General features: G+C 37.7%; 1 protein-coding gene across 2 annotated transcripts in view; it reads right to left on the bottom strand.

The window, feature by feature from the left end:
• MAP2K7 (mitogen-activated protein kinase kinase 7) overlaps window positions 1-17,212 on the bottom strand; it is a 52,045-nt gene that overhangs the window by 7,693 nt on the left and 27,140 nt on the right. For both annotated transcript variants that reach the window (XM_081934112.1, XM_081934113.1), the window contains 9 exons: window positions 5,513-5,660; window positions 4,255-4,321; window positions 3,687-3,800; window positions 3,241-3,360; window positions 3,035-3,142; window positions 2,099-2,278; window positions 1,621-1,701; window positions 882-1,024; window positions 3-48 (listed from right to left, as the gene is read on the bottom strand). In XM_081934112.1, the coding sequence (XP_081790238.1) occupies window positions 3-48; window positions 882-1,024; window positions 1,621-1,701; window positions 2,099-2,278; window positions 3,035-3,142; window positions 3,241-3,360; window positions 3,687-3,800; window positions 4,255-4,321; window positions 5,513-5,660 (1,007 nt within the window). The remainder of the gene's footprint in view (window positions 1-2; window positions 49-881; window positions 1,025-1,620; window positions 1,702-2,098; window positions 2,279-3,034; window positions 3,143-3,240; window positions 3,361-3,686; window positions 3,801-4,254; window positions 4,322-5,512; window positions 5,661-17,212) is intronic.

Below are 17,212 nucleotides of genomic sequence, written 5' to 3'. Positions count from 1 at the left end.
ACAAGTAGCTTGTTGTACTTTGGTCTCTTCCTGTGATCTTTAGTAAGGCTAGAAGAATAAAAACACACATTCAAACCACATTTTCCAACTGAATTTTGCTTAACAATAGTTAAAGAGCACCAATATTTCTTATTTATTAAGTTATTCCCCTCTAAATTTGTTAGTTAAGAGAATTAAATCCATCATTATCCTGGCACAACCAAAGCCCAATTTCCATATCTACCCTCTAGTAGTTGTTTTCAGCTCAATGAAGGAGCCCCCTCTTACTCTGCAATTAGCCAAGACCCTGGCCAAGGGAAAAAAGAGCAGGAGCCATGAACAGATTGAGTAGAGAGAACAGAAACTTGTGGAAAGGCCCAAAATTTGTGCAAAATGAGCTGGAAGGCTAAGATGAGATTTACTTTTATGGAAAAATGACAAAGATGCTTGTTCACCTTTTCACACAAGCACATCACCAAATAAAACTGTGTCGGTGGTCTATTGATTTATTACATATAATTAAGTTTGACCTATTTCAAACAATTCTTGGTGATGTACAACAAGCAAGAAACAATAAAAATTAACATAGATGTCCAGAAGAGAAAAACATGCATAATGACAAAAAGCAATCTACAGGGGCTCAACCGCCACCCAACCCCAAGGCCTGGGAGCAGAGCCAGGTCCTCAAGGACTGTTAGAATATCATCAGGATGGGAATCATTCAGAACTCTGTGGGGTTACTATTCCAAAGGGCAGTGCTATGACAGAGAATGTAAACTTCCTGGGTCCTGATAGGGCTGGAGGGGGCCCATTTTCTACATATTATTAATTCTAATCATTGCCTCCAGAAATTATTGACTACTCACAGTAAGTTGTTTAAGTTTTCGAGACAATCTACTCACCAGTCTTTTACAAAGGACTGGAAATCCACGGAAAATCCCATGTTATTTGGGAGAAGAGGAGGATCTTCCTGCAAAACCTTGGTGAGGACCTCAAAATCTGTTTTGCAGTTCTTGTAGGGAAACTGCCCTGTAGCTAACTCAACCTGAATTGGAATGTGATGTGAAAAGAAATGCCAAGTATTAAAAGTTAAAACAAGTTAGCAAAAAATATCACCCTCTCTTGCAATATCATTTAATAGGATCAGCTTTAGTACACTATGTCATAAGGTATTTTTAAAAAATATCATTTGCTGTTTCACTGGGATATTGTATATGCCAAGCAGGCTGCTTTCAGGCCTCTTCACATGATGACTAAGGCATCTTCTCCATCCAACTGGTTGAAATCCCACAATATCACTGAATCGCATAATACTGTCACAACCATCCTAAGTCACAAAAGTGTTATGTAATGTTAGTCTTAAGTTCAGCTTTCTTCTAAGATACTTCTAACTTTGCTTTTGCATTCTTCATTTTAGAAAGAGAAAATAAAGCACTCTAAAAACTGCTACCATCTACTAAATAATAACAACTACGCAAGTCAAAAAATTATTTAAGCATGTTGAGAATCTAGCAAGGCTTAATTAAAGAGCTTTGGCATCTAAATGGGCTACAGAGAAGAACTTTGAGGAATGCGGGCAGCCTGCAAGCTATGGATTGCCCATTTGCCATATCAAAAAACAGTCAAGAGAGTTTAACTTACCAGGGAAATGCCCAGGCTCCACACATCTGCACGGATATCATAATCGGGTTTTGAGGGATCGGGAGGATCTATTCTTTCAGGCTAAGAACAACAAAAAAAGCCATTAAAATAACAACTGATTGCATATTTCTTACCTGCACTTAGGAAACAACCCTCAATTATAGAAACAAAATAAACACTGGAACTACAATTGCATAATAATACAGTACATTTTCAAAATCTTAGGCCATATTCTAATGGCAACTCTATATAGATGTCCTGTCAATCACACACCAGATGTGTTATTCTGATTCCAAAGGGACATCCTCAGGCAGAGATATACTGATATAATCTAAACGGGCCTGGCCCAGAATACTGTTGAAAAAAAGAAGCCTATTAAGGAATTGATACGGCAAACAAATTGGGCACATTGTATTAAGATTACAAAATTACAGCAAGATCCCTGAAGATATTTCTTAAACACTTATCTAATCCTTACCGCCATATATGCTGCACAACCAGCACTCCGGGTTTTGGCTTTTGAATCTACCAGCCTTCCACTGATCCCAAAGTCACACAACTTGATTTGCCCCCTGTCATCCAACAAAATATTGGAAGGCTTCACATCTCTATGAATGACGCCATGCTTCTCTTTCAAATAATAGAGGGCTTTCACAATCTAGGGAGAAGAAAAAGAATCAAAAACCAGTGCCGAAGAAATGACTCACTGTAAGAAAACTAATGTTTGCATTTGTTTAGGATTAGCGAAACTGAATCTCTATGAAGCCATTTGCTACTTGGAAAGCAAAGGTTAGTCACTCACTTGGAAGATTATGTCATTATGTAGAATACCGTCTTTCAGTTAGATAACTTAATAAACTGAAATTTATTATAGCATAATCTTTTATCCAGCTACATCACCAAAAAAATGTCAAAGTTATTATTAAAAAGAGGATGTATACATATGTGAAACTGTACCTTTAGTATTTCTCCTTGGTAGGAGAGATGAACAAATCTCCCTCTGCTGATATTATTCAGTTTTATTCTGATTAAATAATACTCATTCAAATTGTCAACTGTAGCCTGAACATTGGAGAAGACTTAATTGTGGTAAACCACAATTTCCCCCCCCCCCCCAATGTTAGGTTGACTTTTTAAATTGTCAACTTCCATATTGCCTCTCATTAATTGGCACTTCCTCTAAGCTGCTCATACAGCCTTCATGGGGGGGGGGGGTGCCCCCGTACATGCACCAAGGAATATTTTAAATCCCAAAGGAAAATGCATCGGGATCATTAGGAGGCATGAAACAGTTTTAACAATATTAAAATCTAGAGAGAGACCTGTAAATATTGTTTACCCCAAACCCCTGCACTTACGTTTGCAAGCAGCATACATTTTTAAATTTTTTTTACCAGAGGTTATCGACACTCACCGCCACAGTCATCTTTCCCAAGATTCTCTCAGGGATGGGTCCTTGAATGCGTTTCTTCAGCTTCTCTGCACATGTGCCCATTAGCTCCATGGCTATAAAAACATCCGTCTAGGGACAAAAAAGGGGACAAATGAAGGGAGATACTGATCAAGTTAATCATGTCACATTTTTAAAAGGGAGCAGACGGAAGCACTGGGTCTACTTACATTTGTGATGAAAGTCCCAAAGCACTGAACAATATAGGGACAGTCGTGACTCTTCAGCACCACATCCAGATCCATTAGGATCCGTTTGTTCTCTTCTTTGTTACCAGAACGACGCATTTGCTAAGGAGAGGAAAAAAGGATGGGGCACACCTGAGCATGGAGGGTAAATAAAACATTTTTTTTAAAAAAAAGATGTGCTGTAAATGCCTTCCCTCATGATGAGCGCTTCTGTTATTTATCCAATGATCATCACCATTTTCTATATAAAACAGGATGCTTATTGTAAATCTCTTCAACCTCTCTCTCCTTTCTCAAAAATAAATAAATCATACAAGCTATATTCAAAGTGAGTAAATTCCTGCCATTTCAACCCAGACTTCTTATTCTTTTAAGGGTTTTGTGTTCCAAGAGTTTTGAGTTTCCAAACTCAAGTGTATCTACCTCACCTTCACAGCTATAATGTGTCCTGTCTTCTTGAACCGCATTTTCCACACTTGTCCACACGTCCCACTACCAATCTCACCAAGGTTTTCTAGGTCATGGATTTCAGCTTGATATCTCTGTGAGAAATGAGGGCATATAAGTTAGACACAAGCAAGTATTAAGATAGGGAAGAATGAAAAAGGGAAGACTGTTTTATGGCAACTTTTAGTGCAGTCAACTGTTATGTCGTCCAGGTGCAAAGTATTTTAATCTACTGTCTCTCTTATCTCTTCCTATAAAATATCCTTTATAAAGCCACATTAACTTGTCGATCTAAAGCGGAAAGTCACAGCAGAACTTTGAAATGCCCGTCTGAAAGCTAAATATTAACTTGATATATATATACTGCATGAAAACAAAAAGAATAAGATGGACAGCCACAAATCCTATATCCAAGAATGCAGGTTGTGTCCCATAAGATCGGACTATGACGTTCCTTATCACGGTTTTCCAACCTCAAATGTGATCAGCTTTAATCAAATACTGGGCTGGAATACTTTGTCTAGAGCAGGGTAGATGAATTCAACCTACCTGGCCTCCAATGGTCAAATAACCGGTTTGCTTCATGATCTCCTGAAGTTTTTGATCAATCTCTATGCTAGGAAGGGAAAGAAAGAAAAGCTAGAGAGCTTATGGCAGCTTGTATCCTTGACATGGGACTTATCAACACACACTCTCTGAGGGAACAAATACTACGAAGAAGAGTATACAAAGCCCTAATATGAAGCTCCCGTGCTCAGCAACAGTATCTGAATAATTATGAAAAGAAGGAAAATTATATAAAGAATATGAAGTAGTTTTGCATTCAAACCTCTTGACAAAATCAGCCAGTTCTAAATCATTCCCAGTTGTAAAGAAGAATGCAGTTGGTCATGAATGTTTACTTAATAAGCAGCAGGCCCAGTTAATAAACTGGCACACCCTTTCAGGGACAGATGCTTTTAAACGTCTTGGGGCCTAATGCAAATATTACACCAAATACAATAAGCTGCATTTCAATGCAGAGGAAAAAAAACTACATTTACTGAAAACATCTTAAGATGAATTTGAAAGATCTGCTTTTGACATTCTGTCAAACGTAAGTCCTTACAGTACACATTGCCCTATTATGATGGCATTCTGACTATGGCAAAAAATTATGTTTTGTAATGATTTGTTTGGTTCTAATCTCATTTATGAGTGGTGAGTATGTAAGACACAGAGAGTCAGCAATGACTGCAGCAAAATATAAAACAAATTTCTTTCAACCCTAGGAAGAGGACAACGGCAAAACATTTCCCCCAAAAATATTAACAAAGAAACATGGATTTGTCCACATACAATAGTTACCAGGAGTGTCAAGAGTGACTCAGGGGCAATCAAATCAAATCATCAGCAATCAAGCAATAAGCAACAATGCTGAAATATATAATGAATGGTCAGCCCCCCAGTCCAACATGCTGTCACTGAACATCATAATAGCACATGATTGCAAATTCTTCTTGTATGGTATAGATTAGAGTTAGACTATTTGCATACTGCCATAGTTGTTACATACATTTCCACTTCATTGGACATTAAAGCAATATAAAAGCTGTGCTATTTCAAAAATAATTTTAAAAAATGTATATATATTAAAAAAACCTGTGCTATAAACAGCTTCCCCCCTCCCCCGCCCCTTCTTAGTAAATTGCCCTCCTCTAGTTTGAATATAAGCCTAGAAATTGTGTGGCAAAAGTTCTTAAAAACATGGAAAAAATTAAGTGAGTGATCTACTACGATTTGGCTACTTTGCTCCAACTGTGCTTACCTCTCCATGCTCCTGTGCATGAGGAATGGCGGCTGAGGAGGAAGGCCCAGGATATTTCGAGGGCGTGATGGATGTGTGTGATGTTGGGGTGAGTTTTCCAAAGAGGAGGAACGGCTGCTACCATCATTGGCTAAGGGAAGCTGCAATGCTGAGAAAGAAGAGGAAAGTTAGACAAAGAGTTAGTAGCTCACTAGGAATTCCTAGGCTGAATCATTTTGCCATGTTAAGATGTAATGGGTGTGAATTCCTAGAAGTTTATTATTATCTTGACTTCTCACTTATCAGGTTAACATTGCCATTTCTAAATATCAAATACCATTGCTCCTTCTACCCAGTAAAACCCATGTGTGCAAGCTGGAGGTTTCAACTACGTCATCGTGAAAAGGGCTCTATCCTGGTCAAGGTTTTCTTCTATGCTGCTGCACGAATCAGGCAGACGAAATATTAATTGCAAAGAATTGTAAACAATGAATGTATTCCTGTTATATTATCTGCTTCCAGATCTTGTTTTTCCTTTGAAGCAAATGGATGATCGTTCAAAATTTAATTCTGAAAACTTCTGCTTAAGTCTCTGCATATTGGGATTTTGTAGTGGTTGGGGGGGGGGGTGGCATTTTCTTTTCCATACTGCATGCTGTACCAAGTCTTACTAGTTTAATAATAACAATAACTTCGGTGGCGCAGTGACGAGTGCAGTACTGCAGGCTACGTCAGCTGCAGTTCGGCGGTTCAAATCTCAGTGGCTCAAGGTTGACTCAGCCTTCCATCCTTCCAAGGTGGGTAAAATGTGGACCCAGATTGTTGGGGGCAATATGCTAACTCTGTAAACTGCTGAGAGAGAGCTGTAAAGCACTGTAAAGCTGTATATAAGTCTAAGTGCTATTGCTATTGCTTTTAGATATGGTAAGGGTAGATATTGTAAGGATTTAATGATATGTTTTTAGACACACACACACACACACAGTATTTGTTTATGACTATAAAGCTGTCCATTCAATATTCTGGGAGGAGAGAAAAAAAACAACCAATATATATGTAACCAGCAGCCATGGTCATCTGAACCATTCACATAACCATTCAACAGACTCCGACTCCATGTGCAGTGGCATACTCTGGTCTTCAAATCTGTATGAAAAGCAACCAGGTTTGGGACTAATCTAATCCCCAGGAAATGATGTTCCGAAGAGTGAGTACAATGACAGAAAAAGGTCTCTTCTGAATTCCACCAAATGGCATCCTTTAATAATGTCTTGCTGGATCTCAAGGAGATTATGACCACAATACTAGCAGAGTATATTAATAGAGATAAACAATATCTTTGGTGGGACATTGACTTGATTTATAGGGTTAATTCGGCCTATGCAAGAACACACAACGTTCCAAGGGAAGTTCACATTAAATTTCTTAGAAAAACTACAAGAGATGAGGTTCTAGGAGCTCAAAGGGGAGGACCACTAAAATATAAAGATAAAGAAATAACCACTCTTAAACAGATCCCAAAGAAAGTAAGAGATAATAGAAGGAAATATTCCTTCTTAGCAAAAAAAATTATATAATAATGGGGTCTGGTTTAGATGGCTATTTCCAAAAGGCATGCTGAATTTTTGGGAGGGCAGCAGAATTAGAATTCACACACCAGTGGAAGCAGAGGCTTTCGCTAAAAAACACAGTGCTCTTTTAGGTGAAATGAGGGATGTTACACAAGAAATAAAGGAGGGAGGGGCTGAGGCTCAGCTGGTGGATGGGAGAGAGGATGCAACAGCTCACAAAAGTCACAAAAGTGACTTGGAAACTATTGCAATTGTTGCTACAATGTACTTTCATGGAAGTGATACAAAACAAATGATTGAAACATACTGATGATTTTGTGCCGAATTTAAAACTGCTAATACTTAGGTAAATGTTGATATTTTTCTATCATTGTTTGTAAAAGTTGCAAGACCTGGGGGGGCTTCTCCTCCCCGCATGATGTAGCTGTCAAAATGTTTTATAACCCCATAACCCTTTTTCCTTGAATTTTTTTTTAAAACCAATAAAAATTTGAATAACAAAAAATAATGTCTTGCTGTATCTGATGGGCTGGACAGAGACAATCAGGGAGAGAAAATCCCTTGAATTACCCAAACTGATCACATTCAGGGCTTTATAAGTGACTACCACCACCCAAAATGAACTCAGAAGCACACTCGTAACTAATGCATTGAGTAGAGATGAAATATGCATCAATCAAGAAGCTGACACAATGAGCTCACATGACCTGCCTTGTGGAGAGATGGACAAACAAATGTAACTAGACCAGGGGTATCAAACTGGTGGCCTGTGGGCCAGATACGTCACACGCAGGCCACAGCCATCCCAGCTTCGTGAAGGGAAGAAAAACATTACAAAACATCACGTGACAGCAATGTGCAGCCGCGAGTTTGACACCCATGGCCTACACCAGTGGTTCTCAACCTTCCTAATGCCGCGACCCTTTAATACAGTTCCTCATGTTGTGGTGACCCCCAACCATAAAAGTTTTTCCGTTGCTACTCTATAACTATACTTTTGCTACTGTTATGAATCGTAATGTAAACATCTGATATGCAGGATGCATTTTTATTGTTATAAATTAAACACAATTAAAGCATAGTGATTAATCACAAAAACAAAATGTAATTATATATTGTGAAATATTTATTTCTAATTACAAATAAATGAAATTTTGTCTTGAAGCATGGTGTAGCATGGGGAACAGTCTTAATATAACAACAGTAAACTACATTGCTACATTTTGCGATAGTATGTGTAAAAAGCCAACGTCAGTGCGAAGGTTGAGATTGCTTTTTTTCCACCAGATCAGAAATTCTCGGGGCAGTCTTTGCAAGAGCACAACGAAGATCATCTTCCACAACAAGTCTACTTCTGTATTTAGACTTGATAAGCAACAAGCTGGAAAACCCTGTTTCACAAAGATATGTTGTTGGAAATGGAAGAAGAAGGCACAACACAATCTCAGAAAGAACAGGATATGACTGTAAACACTTGATCCAGAATTTTGTAACTGGCATTGTAGAGAAATCAGTTCTCGCTGCATCACTGTTAATAAGTTCAATGAACTCCTCTGGTGCTGTCTCAGGAACCTCTTCAACCTTGACTGTGAATGGGCTTTTGGCAAGTGCAAATGGGGTGTCAGGTAGAGTTGGAAAGCACGATGAAATTTCGTCTGCAAGCATGTGCAAGTGTTCTTTCACAGAAAGTATCATCATAATCATTTTGTCTGGTTAAATGTCATGTTCCTCAAAGAAAGCAGGTAGGGTAGGCAACGTGTAAATTTTATTTTCATCCATTGAAAGCTGAAGTTTTATTTGGAATGATCGGATCTTTTCAGACAAATCGAGGCGTGTTGCATTTGGTCCTTGCAGTGATAAATTTAACTTGTTCAAGATGGCAAAGATGTCAACCAAGTAAGCTATTTTCTGCAGTTCACTTTTATTGCTTTAAGTGCTTCGGACTGCGGTCTTGCTTTCTGATTAAAAAACGTTTTGAGTTCATCACGAAACTCAAAACCACGTTTTAAAACTTTTCCTCTCGACAACCATCTCACTTCAGTGTGAAATAGCAGAGCATTGTTCGGCGCATCCAACTCATTGCACAGTTGCGAAAACAGTCCACCATTTAAACTGCTCACCTTTACAAAATTGACACAACTTATGATACTTTTCATTACTTCTTGTAACTCTTGTGGCAGCGTCTTCGCTGCTATTTGCTGATGAAATCATACAGTGAATTCCGATGACTTTTGATGACTCATTCAGTACCAAACGTTGAAATCCAGATCGACATCCTAGCATATGGATCGACATCCATCTGTGCAAACACTACAAACCTTTTCCTAAGAGATCTTATGCTCTTTTAGAAATGAACCAGCTGTGTCAAATACATCATGTGCAGTAGTTGTTGTTTCAAGAGGTTTGCAAAAAAGAAACTCATCTTTAAAGTCGCCATCATTAATATACCTCAAGTAAATCAGTAACTGTGAACAGTTTGCAATGTCTGTAGATTCATCAAGCTGGATACTAAATATTGGAAGTGGAGCAGATTTAATTTCCTGGATTACCTGATCAAGAATATCAATAATACAATAGCAGAGTTGGAAGGGACCTTGGAGGTCTTCTAGTCCAACCCCCTGCCTAGGCAGGAAACCCTATACCGTTTCAGACAAATGGCTATCCAACATCTTCTTAAAGGCTTCCAGTGTTGGGGCATTCACACCTTCTGGAGGCAAGCTGTTCCACTGGTTAATTGTTCTAACTTTCAGGAAATTTCTCCTCAGTTCTAAGTTGCTTCTCTCCTTGATTAGTTTCCACCCATTGCTTCTTGTTCTTCCCTCAGGTGCCTTGGAGAATAGTTTGACTCCCTCTTCTTTGTGGCAACCCCTGAGATATTGGAACACTGCTATCATGTCTCCCCTAGTCCTTCTGTCTATTAAACTAGACATACCCAGTTCCTGCAACCGTTCTTCATATGTTTTAGTCTCCAGTCCCCTAATCATCTTTGTTGCTCTTCTCTGCACTCTTTCTAGAGTCTCCACATCTTTTCTACATCGTGGCGACCAGAACTGAATGCAGTATTCCAAGTGTGGCCTTACCAAGGCATTATAAAGTGGTATTAACACTTCACGTGATCTTGATTCTATCCCTCTGTTGATGCAGCCTAGAACTGTGTTGGCTTTTTTGGCAGCTGCTGCACACTGCTGGCTCATATTTAAATGGTTGTCCACTAGAACTCCAAGATCCCTTTCACAGTTACTGCTGTTGAGCAAGGTACCACCTATACTGTACCTGTGCATTTTGTTTTTGTTGCCTAAATGTAGAACCTTACTCTTTTCACCACTGAATTTCATTTTATTAGATAGTGCCCAAAGTTCAAGTTTGTCAAGATCCTTCTGTGTCTTAAGCCTATCTTCTGGAGTGTTGGCTATTCCTGCCAACTTGGTGTCATCTGTTTCCATTATTATCCGGTAACATTACATCTTTATGACATCTTCTAAATAAAAAATTGATTATATTTAATAACAAAGTTTCTAGACCTCCTTTCTTAATCACTGTTTACAATTTATATCCAATTTCCTTTTATCAAACCAGTACATATATATACATTATTTTTAACTAAATTTGACTTTTTTATTATAAGCTTTGATACATAACAGAATTTCTAAACTTCCTTTAGTAGTCACCATTTGCAATTTATATCAAATTTCCTCTTATCAAACCAATACATATGTATGCATTGGTATCATTATCAATTATTTATCTAACTATATCCAGTATCACTTCATTTTTTACTTAATGCTCTAAATTCAACTAAATTTGACTAATTTTTTATTATAAGCTTTCATATATCAACCTGTGTCTTTCCAGTAATAGTGCAGTCTTACGTCTTTTGCGGGAATAGTCTTCTGGATGTTTCCTTAATAAGATTTGTATGGACTTATCTTCGCAACTTGTTGCTTGTTGCATATTTTATATAATCTCGAAACCCTCCATTTGCTTCTTTAATCAGCTTATCTTTGGTTATCAATAGTGCTTCTGACAAAATTTCTCTCCTTAGATCCATCAATTCTTCTCTTTTTTCTTCTTCTATACCTTGAAATCTGGAGTAGAGCTCCTGTCCATCTATCTCCCCTTTCCATATTCCACTCTTTCCATTTCCAATGACGCTCAGTTCACTGTTGGTATCAACAATTATCTTGTCTCTTTGTTCATTTTTCCCTTCAGTTTTTAGGACTCTAGCCTCCACTTTTCCATTTGATGAACATCTTCAATTTTCCCATCAAATTTTAGTGTTTTATAATCTATGTTTTCCAATCTCTTCTCAATTTTCTCTGTTACTTCTAATAATTTTTGAATTTCAAACAATCTTTTGCAATGTTAAGGTTTCTTTTTGATGTTGTGCCATTCTTCTAACTGGTAAACACTGCCACTCTAGAATTCAAAAACCGTTTATTAGATTTGATGCAAGTTCATTTATAATTTTTCAAAACAAGGCTTTGTTTTCACTTCTCTCCATCTGCCAATGAAGCTCAAAGTCAAAATGATCAAAGCGAGAAAAAAAGGGCAATGTTTCCAGGACTCAAGCCTCCAGCCTCCAAGTGGCAGTGTTACTTCCTTTTCCTCTGATATTACAACCCTTTTTGTATTCCTTTTATATCTTCTTTATATTCCAAGCTTAAAAGAAACAAATTCTTAAGTGAAGCAAAAAAAAAAAAACCATCCTAATCAGTATTATAAAAATAAAGAGAAGGATTTCAATCCACAGGTAAAAAAAGAAGTAGAAAAAGAAAAACTAATCCATTCACTTTAAAAAATAGGAAATATTTGCAAAAATTCCATCCATAAAAGAAAATTAAAAAAGGATAATACACTGTCCAATGTAGCTTAATTTCATCGCTTATTTTCTTCTGTTTCCAAATTTAATTTAGCTTTAATTTTTTGGGAGGCAGTCTCTTTTATAACACTAAGATTTCCTCACCAGATGGACAAACTTTCTCTTTCCACTTTCCTCCCGTTCCGGAGCTGTCCCAACTTCAGCAGCTTTTGGCTGTGCTTCTGTCGCCAGGAAGAAGAAATTCTCTTGGATCAATCAGGGACTTTGCGATGTCCCTGACATCAGCAAGACGTACTCTTCCCTGTCACCATCTCTTTGGGACAGTTTAGGTCCAAAAGGACTGTCCAGCGGCAAAAGTATCAACTGCGATCTCAGAGCTCCGAGATCGCACATCGTGTCATTGCAACATCAGCGCCTGTCCCCCCTCTCTCCTACTCTTAATTCCCCTCCCTTACTCCCTCTGCTTTTATCCTTTCTTCCTTTCCCTCCTCCTCCTTCCTCCCTTCTTCTTCCCCTCTTTCCTCCCTTCCTCCTCTCTTCTCCTTCTTACCCTCTCTCTTACTTTTATTTCCCCTCCTTTGCTTCCTCTGCTTTACCCTTTCTTCCTTTCCTTCCTCCTCCTTCCTCCCTTCTTCTTCCGTTCTATCTTCCCCTCCTCCTCTCTTCTCCTCCTTCTTACCCTCTCTCCTACTCTTGATTCCACTCCCTTACTTCCTCTGCTTTTACGCTTTCTTCCTTTCCCTCCTCATCTTCATCCTTTCCATTGTTGCCCTTGCTTATTTACTTTATCTGATGGGTTCTCGGGGTGGCATTTCAGGAAACCCAACTTTATATTTTCATACATATCATTTTCTCTTACATTTTATTTCTAATAATAATTCCGCTTGTATCATTTTTTCTTATTGAAAAAGTTTTATTCAAACATATTTTCCCCCTTTAAGCCCCCCACCATACAGTATAAATCCCATACAGATACTATACCCCTCCCCTCCCCCCAGCCCCCCCTAAAGAAAGGAAATTCAAATATTATACCAATTATTTTACCCCCTCCCCTCCCCCTGTCTAAAAGTAGATTACTCATACACATATTGTACCCCCTCTCTTCCCAACAATCACAATATAAATTTCTCTTGGAATAATAATAACCCATCAATCCCTTCTTCTAAACTAATTTAACATATATAAATCATAATATAAATTTCTCTTAAAATAATATTTCATTAATCCCATCTTCTAGTATATTTATACATATATATTACCCCACCCTCCCCCCTAACCCACCCCCACCTCCCACTCAACCCCCCCTGACTTCCACTATACACCACTCTAATGATTCCAAGCATCCCATGTATTATTTACTCTAATCAACTATCAGTCTAAACAATCTTAGCTAAAGGCTACATAATACCTCCTAGTCTGATACTTATTCTGTATATAATCAATCCATTTTGCCCATTCTTGTGTATAATTCTCCTGCTTCTGATCTTTTAAAAAAGCTGAAATTTTTGCCATTTCGGCGAACCCCGCCACTTTCTGAGTCCATTGACCAATTGTCGGTAAAAAATCTTTCTTCCAATGTTGCGCAATCAGCAGCCTAGCTGCTGTGACCATATACAGAACCAATTTTGTTTCCCCTTTAGTAAGATCCTTAGCTATGCCCAGTAGAAACATTTGCGGAGTAAATTGTATTCTTTTTTTCAGTACATTTTGCATGACCCACCATATTTTTATCCAAAAAGCCTTAACCTTATTGCAGGTCCACCATACATGAAAAAAGGTAGCATCTAGGCACCCGCATCTCCAACATTTTGGTTGAATATTTGGGTACATGCATGATAATTTTTTAGGATCTAAATACCACCTGTAAAACATTTTATAAAAATTATCCCTTAAATTCTGTGACTGTGTAAATTTAACATTCTGAACCCATATTCTTTCCCATGTTTCCAACATAACAACTTCACCAAAATTCTGAGCCCATTTAATCATACAATCCTTAATCAATTCACTTTCTGAATCTCTTTCTAACAGTACATTATATATTCTTTTAACTTGTTTTGGGCCAGTCTCTTTTATCTGCTTAATCAGATCCACTTCTTTGTCCATAAAACCGACCCTTCGATCTTCTTCCCATCTCTTCTGAAGCTGTATGTAATGTAACCAATTTAAAACAATTCCTTCTTCCAACAGTTGTTCCAAAGTTTTTAACTTCCATTCATCCCCATCAGCGTTAAGCACATCTTTGTATAAACAACCCCCGAGTGACTTAATCATAATCCCCATGGTGTCTGCAAGATCCAACCAAAGCGGTATTTTATAATCCCAATTGGACCGGTGCTTCTTCCATACTCTCATCAGGGCACTTCGGAGAACGTGATTGTTGAACACTTTATCCACCCTATCTTCATAAAAAAGATATGCATGCCATCCCAGAACAAGATCATGGCCTTCTATATTCAGCAAATCCATTTTTGTTTTCCCAAACCAATCTGCTACATGCGTTAGTACCGCAGCTTCATAGTACAATCGAAGGTTTGGGAGTCTGAGGCCGCCTCTTTCACGAGTATCTTGCATAATCTTCATCTTTACTCTCGGTTTTTTCTCCTTCCAAACAAATTTATTTAATGTTGCTTGCCAATTTAACAAAGTTTTATCTGTTTTAAGCACCGGTATCATCTGGAATAAAAAGATAAATCTAGGTAGAATGTTCATTTTAATTGCTGAGATCCTTCCAAGCAAAGACAATTGTAGCTTTTTCCATACTTCAAGGTCTTTCTGGATCTTTTGCCACAACACTTCATAATTATTTGAGAAAAGTTTTGTGTTCGATTCTGCAACTTGTATTCCTAAATACTTGACCTTGGAGACTATTTCAAAGCCTTGCTAAGCTTTCAAATCTCTTTCTTTGAGACTCTGTCATGTTTTTAACCATCATTTTCGTTTTGTTTTGATTTAGTCTAAACCCAGACACCATGCCAAATTCTACTATAATATTTTTCATCTGGATTATTGATTTCAAAGGGTGTGAAAGGGTAACAACCAGATCGTCGGCAAATGCTCTAGTTCTATATTCCTTTTGCCTAATAGTTATGCCATCTAAGGATTCTGAGTCCCGAATTGCGTTCAACAAGACTTCCAAAGTTAAGATAAATAACAATGGAGATAATGGGCAACCTTGTCTTGTACCTTTTTGTATCTCGAAAGTTGTTGACAAATTTCCATTAATAATAAGTTGTGCATTTTGTTGCTGATAAATTGCTCCAATCGCCTGCCGAAATCGTGGTCCCATATCCATCTTTTCCAAAGTCTTGGTTAGAAAATTCCAGTTCACTCGATCAAAGGCCTTCTCTGCATCCAAGAAGACCAGCGCTGCCGAGATCTGCTTATTCTTATCAAGATAGTCAATTAAATCTATGAGTTGCCTTACATTCTCCTTCATATGTCTACCTTCAATAAATCCTGCTTGATCATGATGAATAATCTCTTGAATAACCGGCATCAATCTGTTGGCTAGTACCTTAGCAAATATTTTATAATCTGTATTCAGAAGAGATATCGGCCTGTAATCTTCTGGTTTCTTAGGGCCCTCTTTATCTTTGGGTATTAATGAGATAAAAGCCGCTTTCCATGAGGAGGGTATTTTACCGCCTTGCTGTATGTTACAAAAAAGTTGTGTAAGATATTCAATCATTTCCAGTTGTAAAGTTTTATAGTAGATTGCAGTCAAACCATCAGTCCCTGGAGCCTTTGCTAGTTTAAGTTGGTTTATAGCTAAAGTGATCTCATCAGCAGTTATCAGACGTTCCAAATTTGCCTTTTGAAGCACAGATATTTTAGTAACCCTTTTTTCTTCCAAGAAATCATCTACTGACTTGTTCTGTATATTATCGCGTACATATAACTTAGCATAATAGTCCACAAATGATTTTTTAATCAAATCTTGTTGATATACCGTCTTCCCTCCATACTCAATTCTATCAATAATTCTATCATTCGTGTTCCTTCTCAAAGTATAAGCCAACCACGTACCAGGTTTATTAGCGTTAGCAAAGGTGTTATGTTTAGCAAATTGCAAGTTAGATGCCGTTTGTTCGGCTATAAGCATTTGAAATTGGTCTTTCAACAATTTTAGCGCCATCTGGAGCGTCTCGTCTTTCGGGCTTGTTATAAGCAGCTGTTCCTTGCTTTTTATTTCATCTTCCAGTTCCATTCTCCTTTTCTGTCTAGTTTGTTTATGTTTGAAATTCATATGTATCAGGACCCCACGCATGTAAGCTTTACTTGCATCCCAAACTGTTTCAATGGGAGTACCCTTATTCATATTAAAACTGAAAAATTCCTTCATGTGTTTTTTAAGTTCATCAACATTTTTTTCGTATCTGAATAAATTTTCATTTACTCTCCAAGACCTTCTTGGCCTCTTCCCTAGTTCAATTTGTAACCACACCGGGCTATGGTCCGTAAGTGTCCTGGAGAATATCTTGGTTTTCTTAGCTTTAGGTAGTAGATCCGGTGTTAACAAAAAGAAATCAATTCTTGAAAAGGATTTATGTCTATCTGAGTAAAAAGAAAAGTCCATCTCATTTAGATGTTGTATCCTCCAAACATCTTTTAATTTCAAGTCATCTTGTAGGTCAAAAAAGGCCTTTGGCAGTTTGGTAATGAATTTGGTCGTTGTTCTCTTATCTATTCTTGGCGAAATCACTCCATTCCAGTCTCCCATAATTAAAATACTCTTAAAATTCCAATCTAAAATTTTTAAATGAAGCATCTTGTAAAAACTTTCTTGTAATTGATTAGGTGCATAAATTCCTAAAACCAAAATAGCACCAAAGTCTGTATCAAGTTCAATTGCTATATATCTACCACTGTCGTCTGCCTCTATAACCTTGGTTGGGAATCTTTTATTTATATATATCACCACTCCATTTTTCTTTACCAAGTTAGAGGCAGCATACAATGTTCCCAGTTTTGAGTTCACTAAATACTTCTGGTCTTGTAGCCTAATATGGGTCTCTTGAAGACAAACAACATCATTATTAAATTGCTTCAAATAATAAAATATTTTTTTCCTTTTTTGTGGAGAGTTCAATCCATTCACGTTCCAAGATAATAGCTTAAGCATCTTTGGGTCTAATCTGGAGCATTGAGAGCATTTCCTGAAGATCTTTCTCCACAAGACTAATCTTCGGCCCGGCTTTTCCCATGGCTCCAGTTTGCTTCTTAACTACTTTCTTAGCACGTTGTATTTGGGGGTCCACCTGCTTGTGAGTTTCTAGCATTTGTCTAGTCGTGGATCTGGTAACGCGTTGTTCCACAGGTTTAAGTATC

Source organism: Natrix helvetica (assembly GCF_964273705.1).
Source record: "Natrix helvetica genome assembly, chromosome: 1".
NCBI lineage: Eukaryota > Metazoa > Chordata > Lepidosauria > Squamata > Natricidae > Natrix > Natrix helvetica.
The sequence above is the reverse complement of the archived record's forward strand: the minus strand, read 5'-3'. Positions and strand labels throughout refer to the sequence as shown.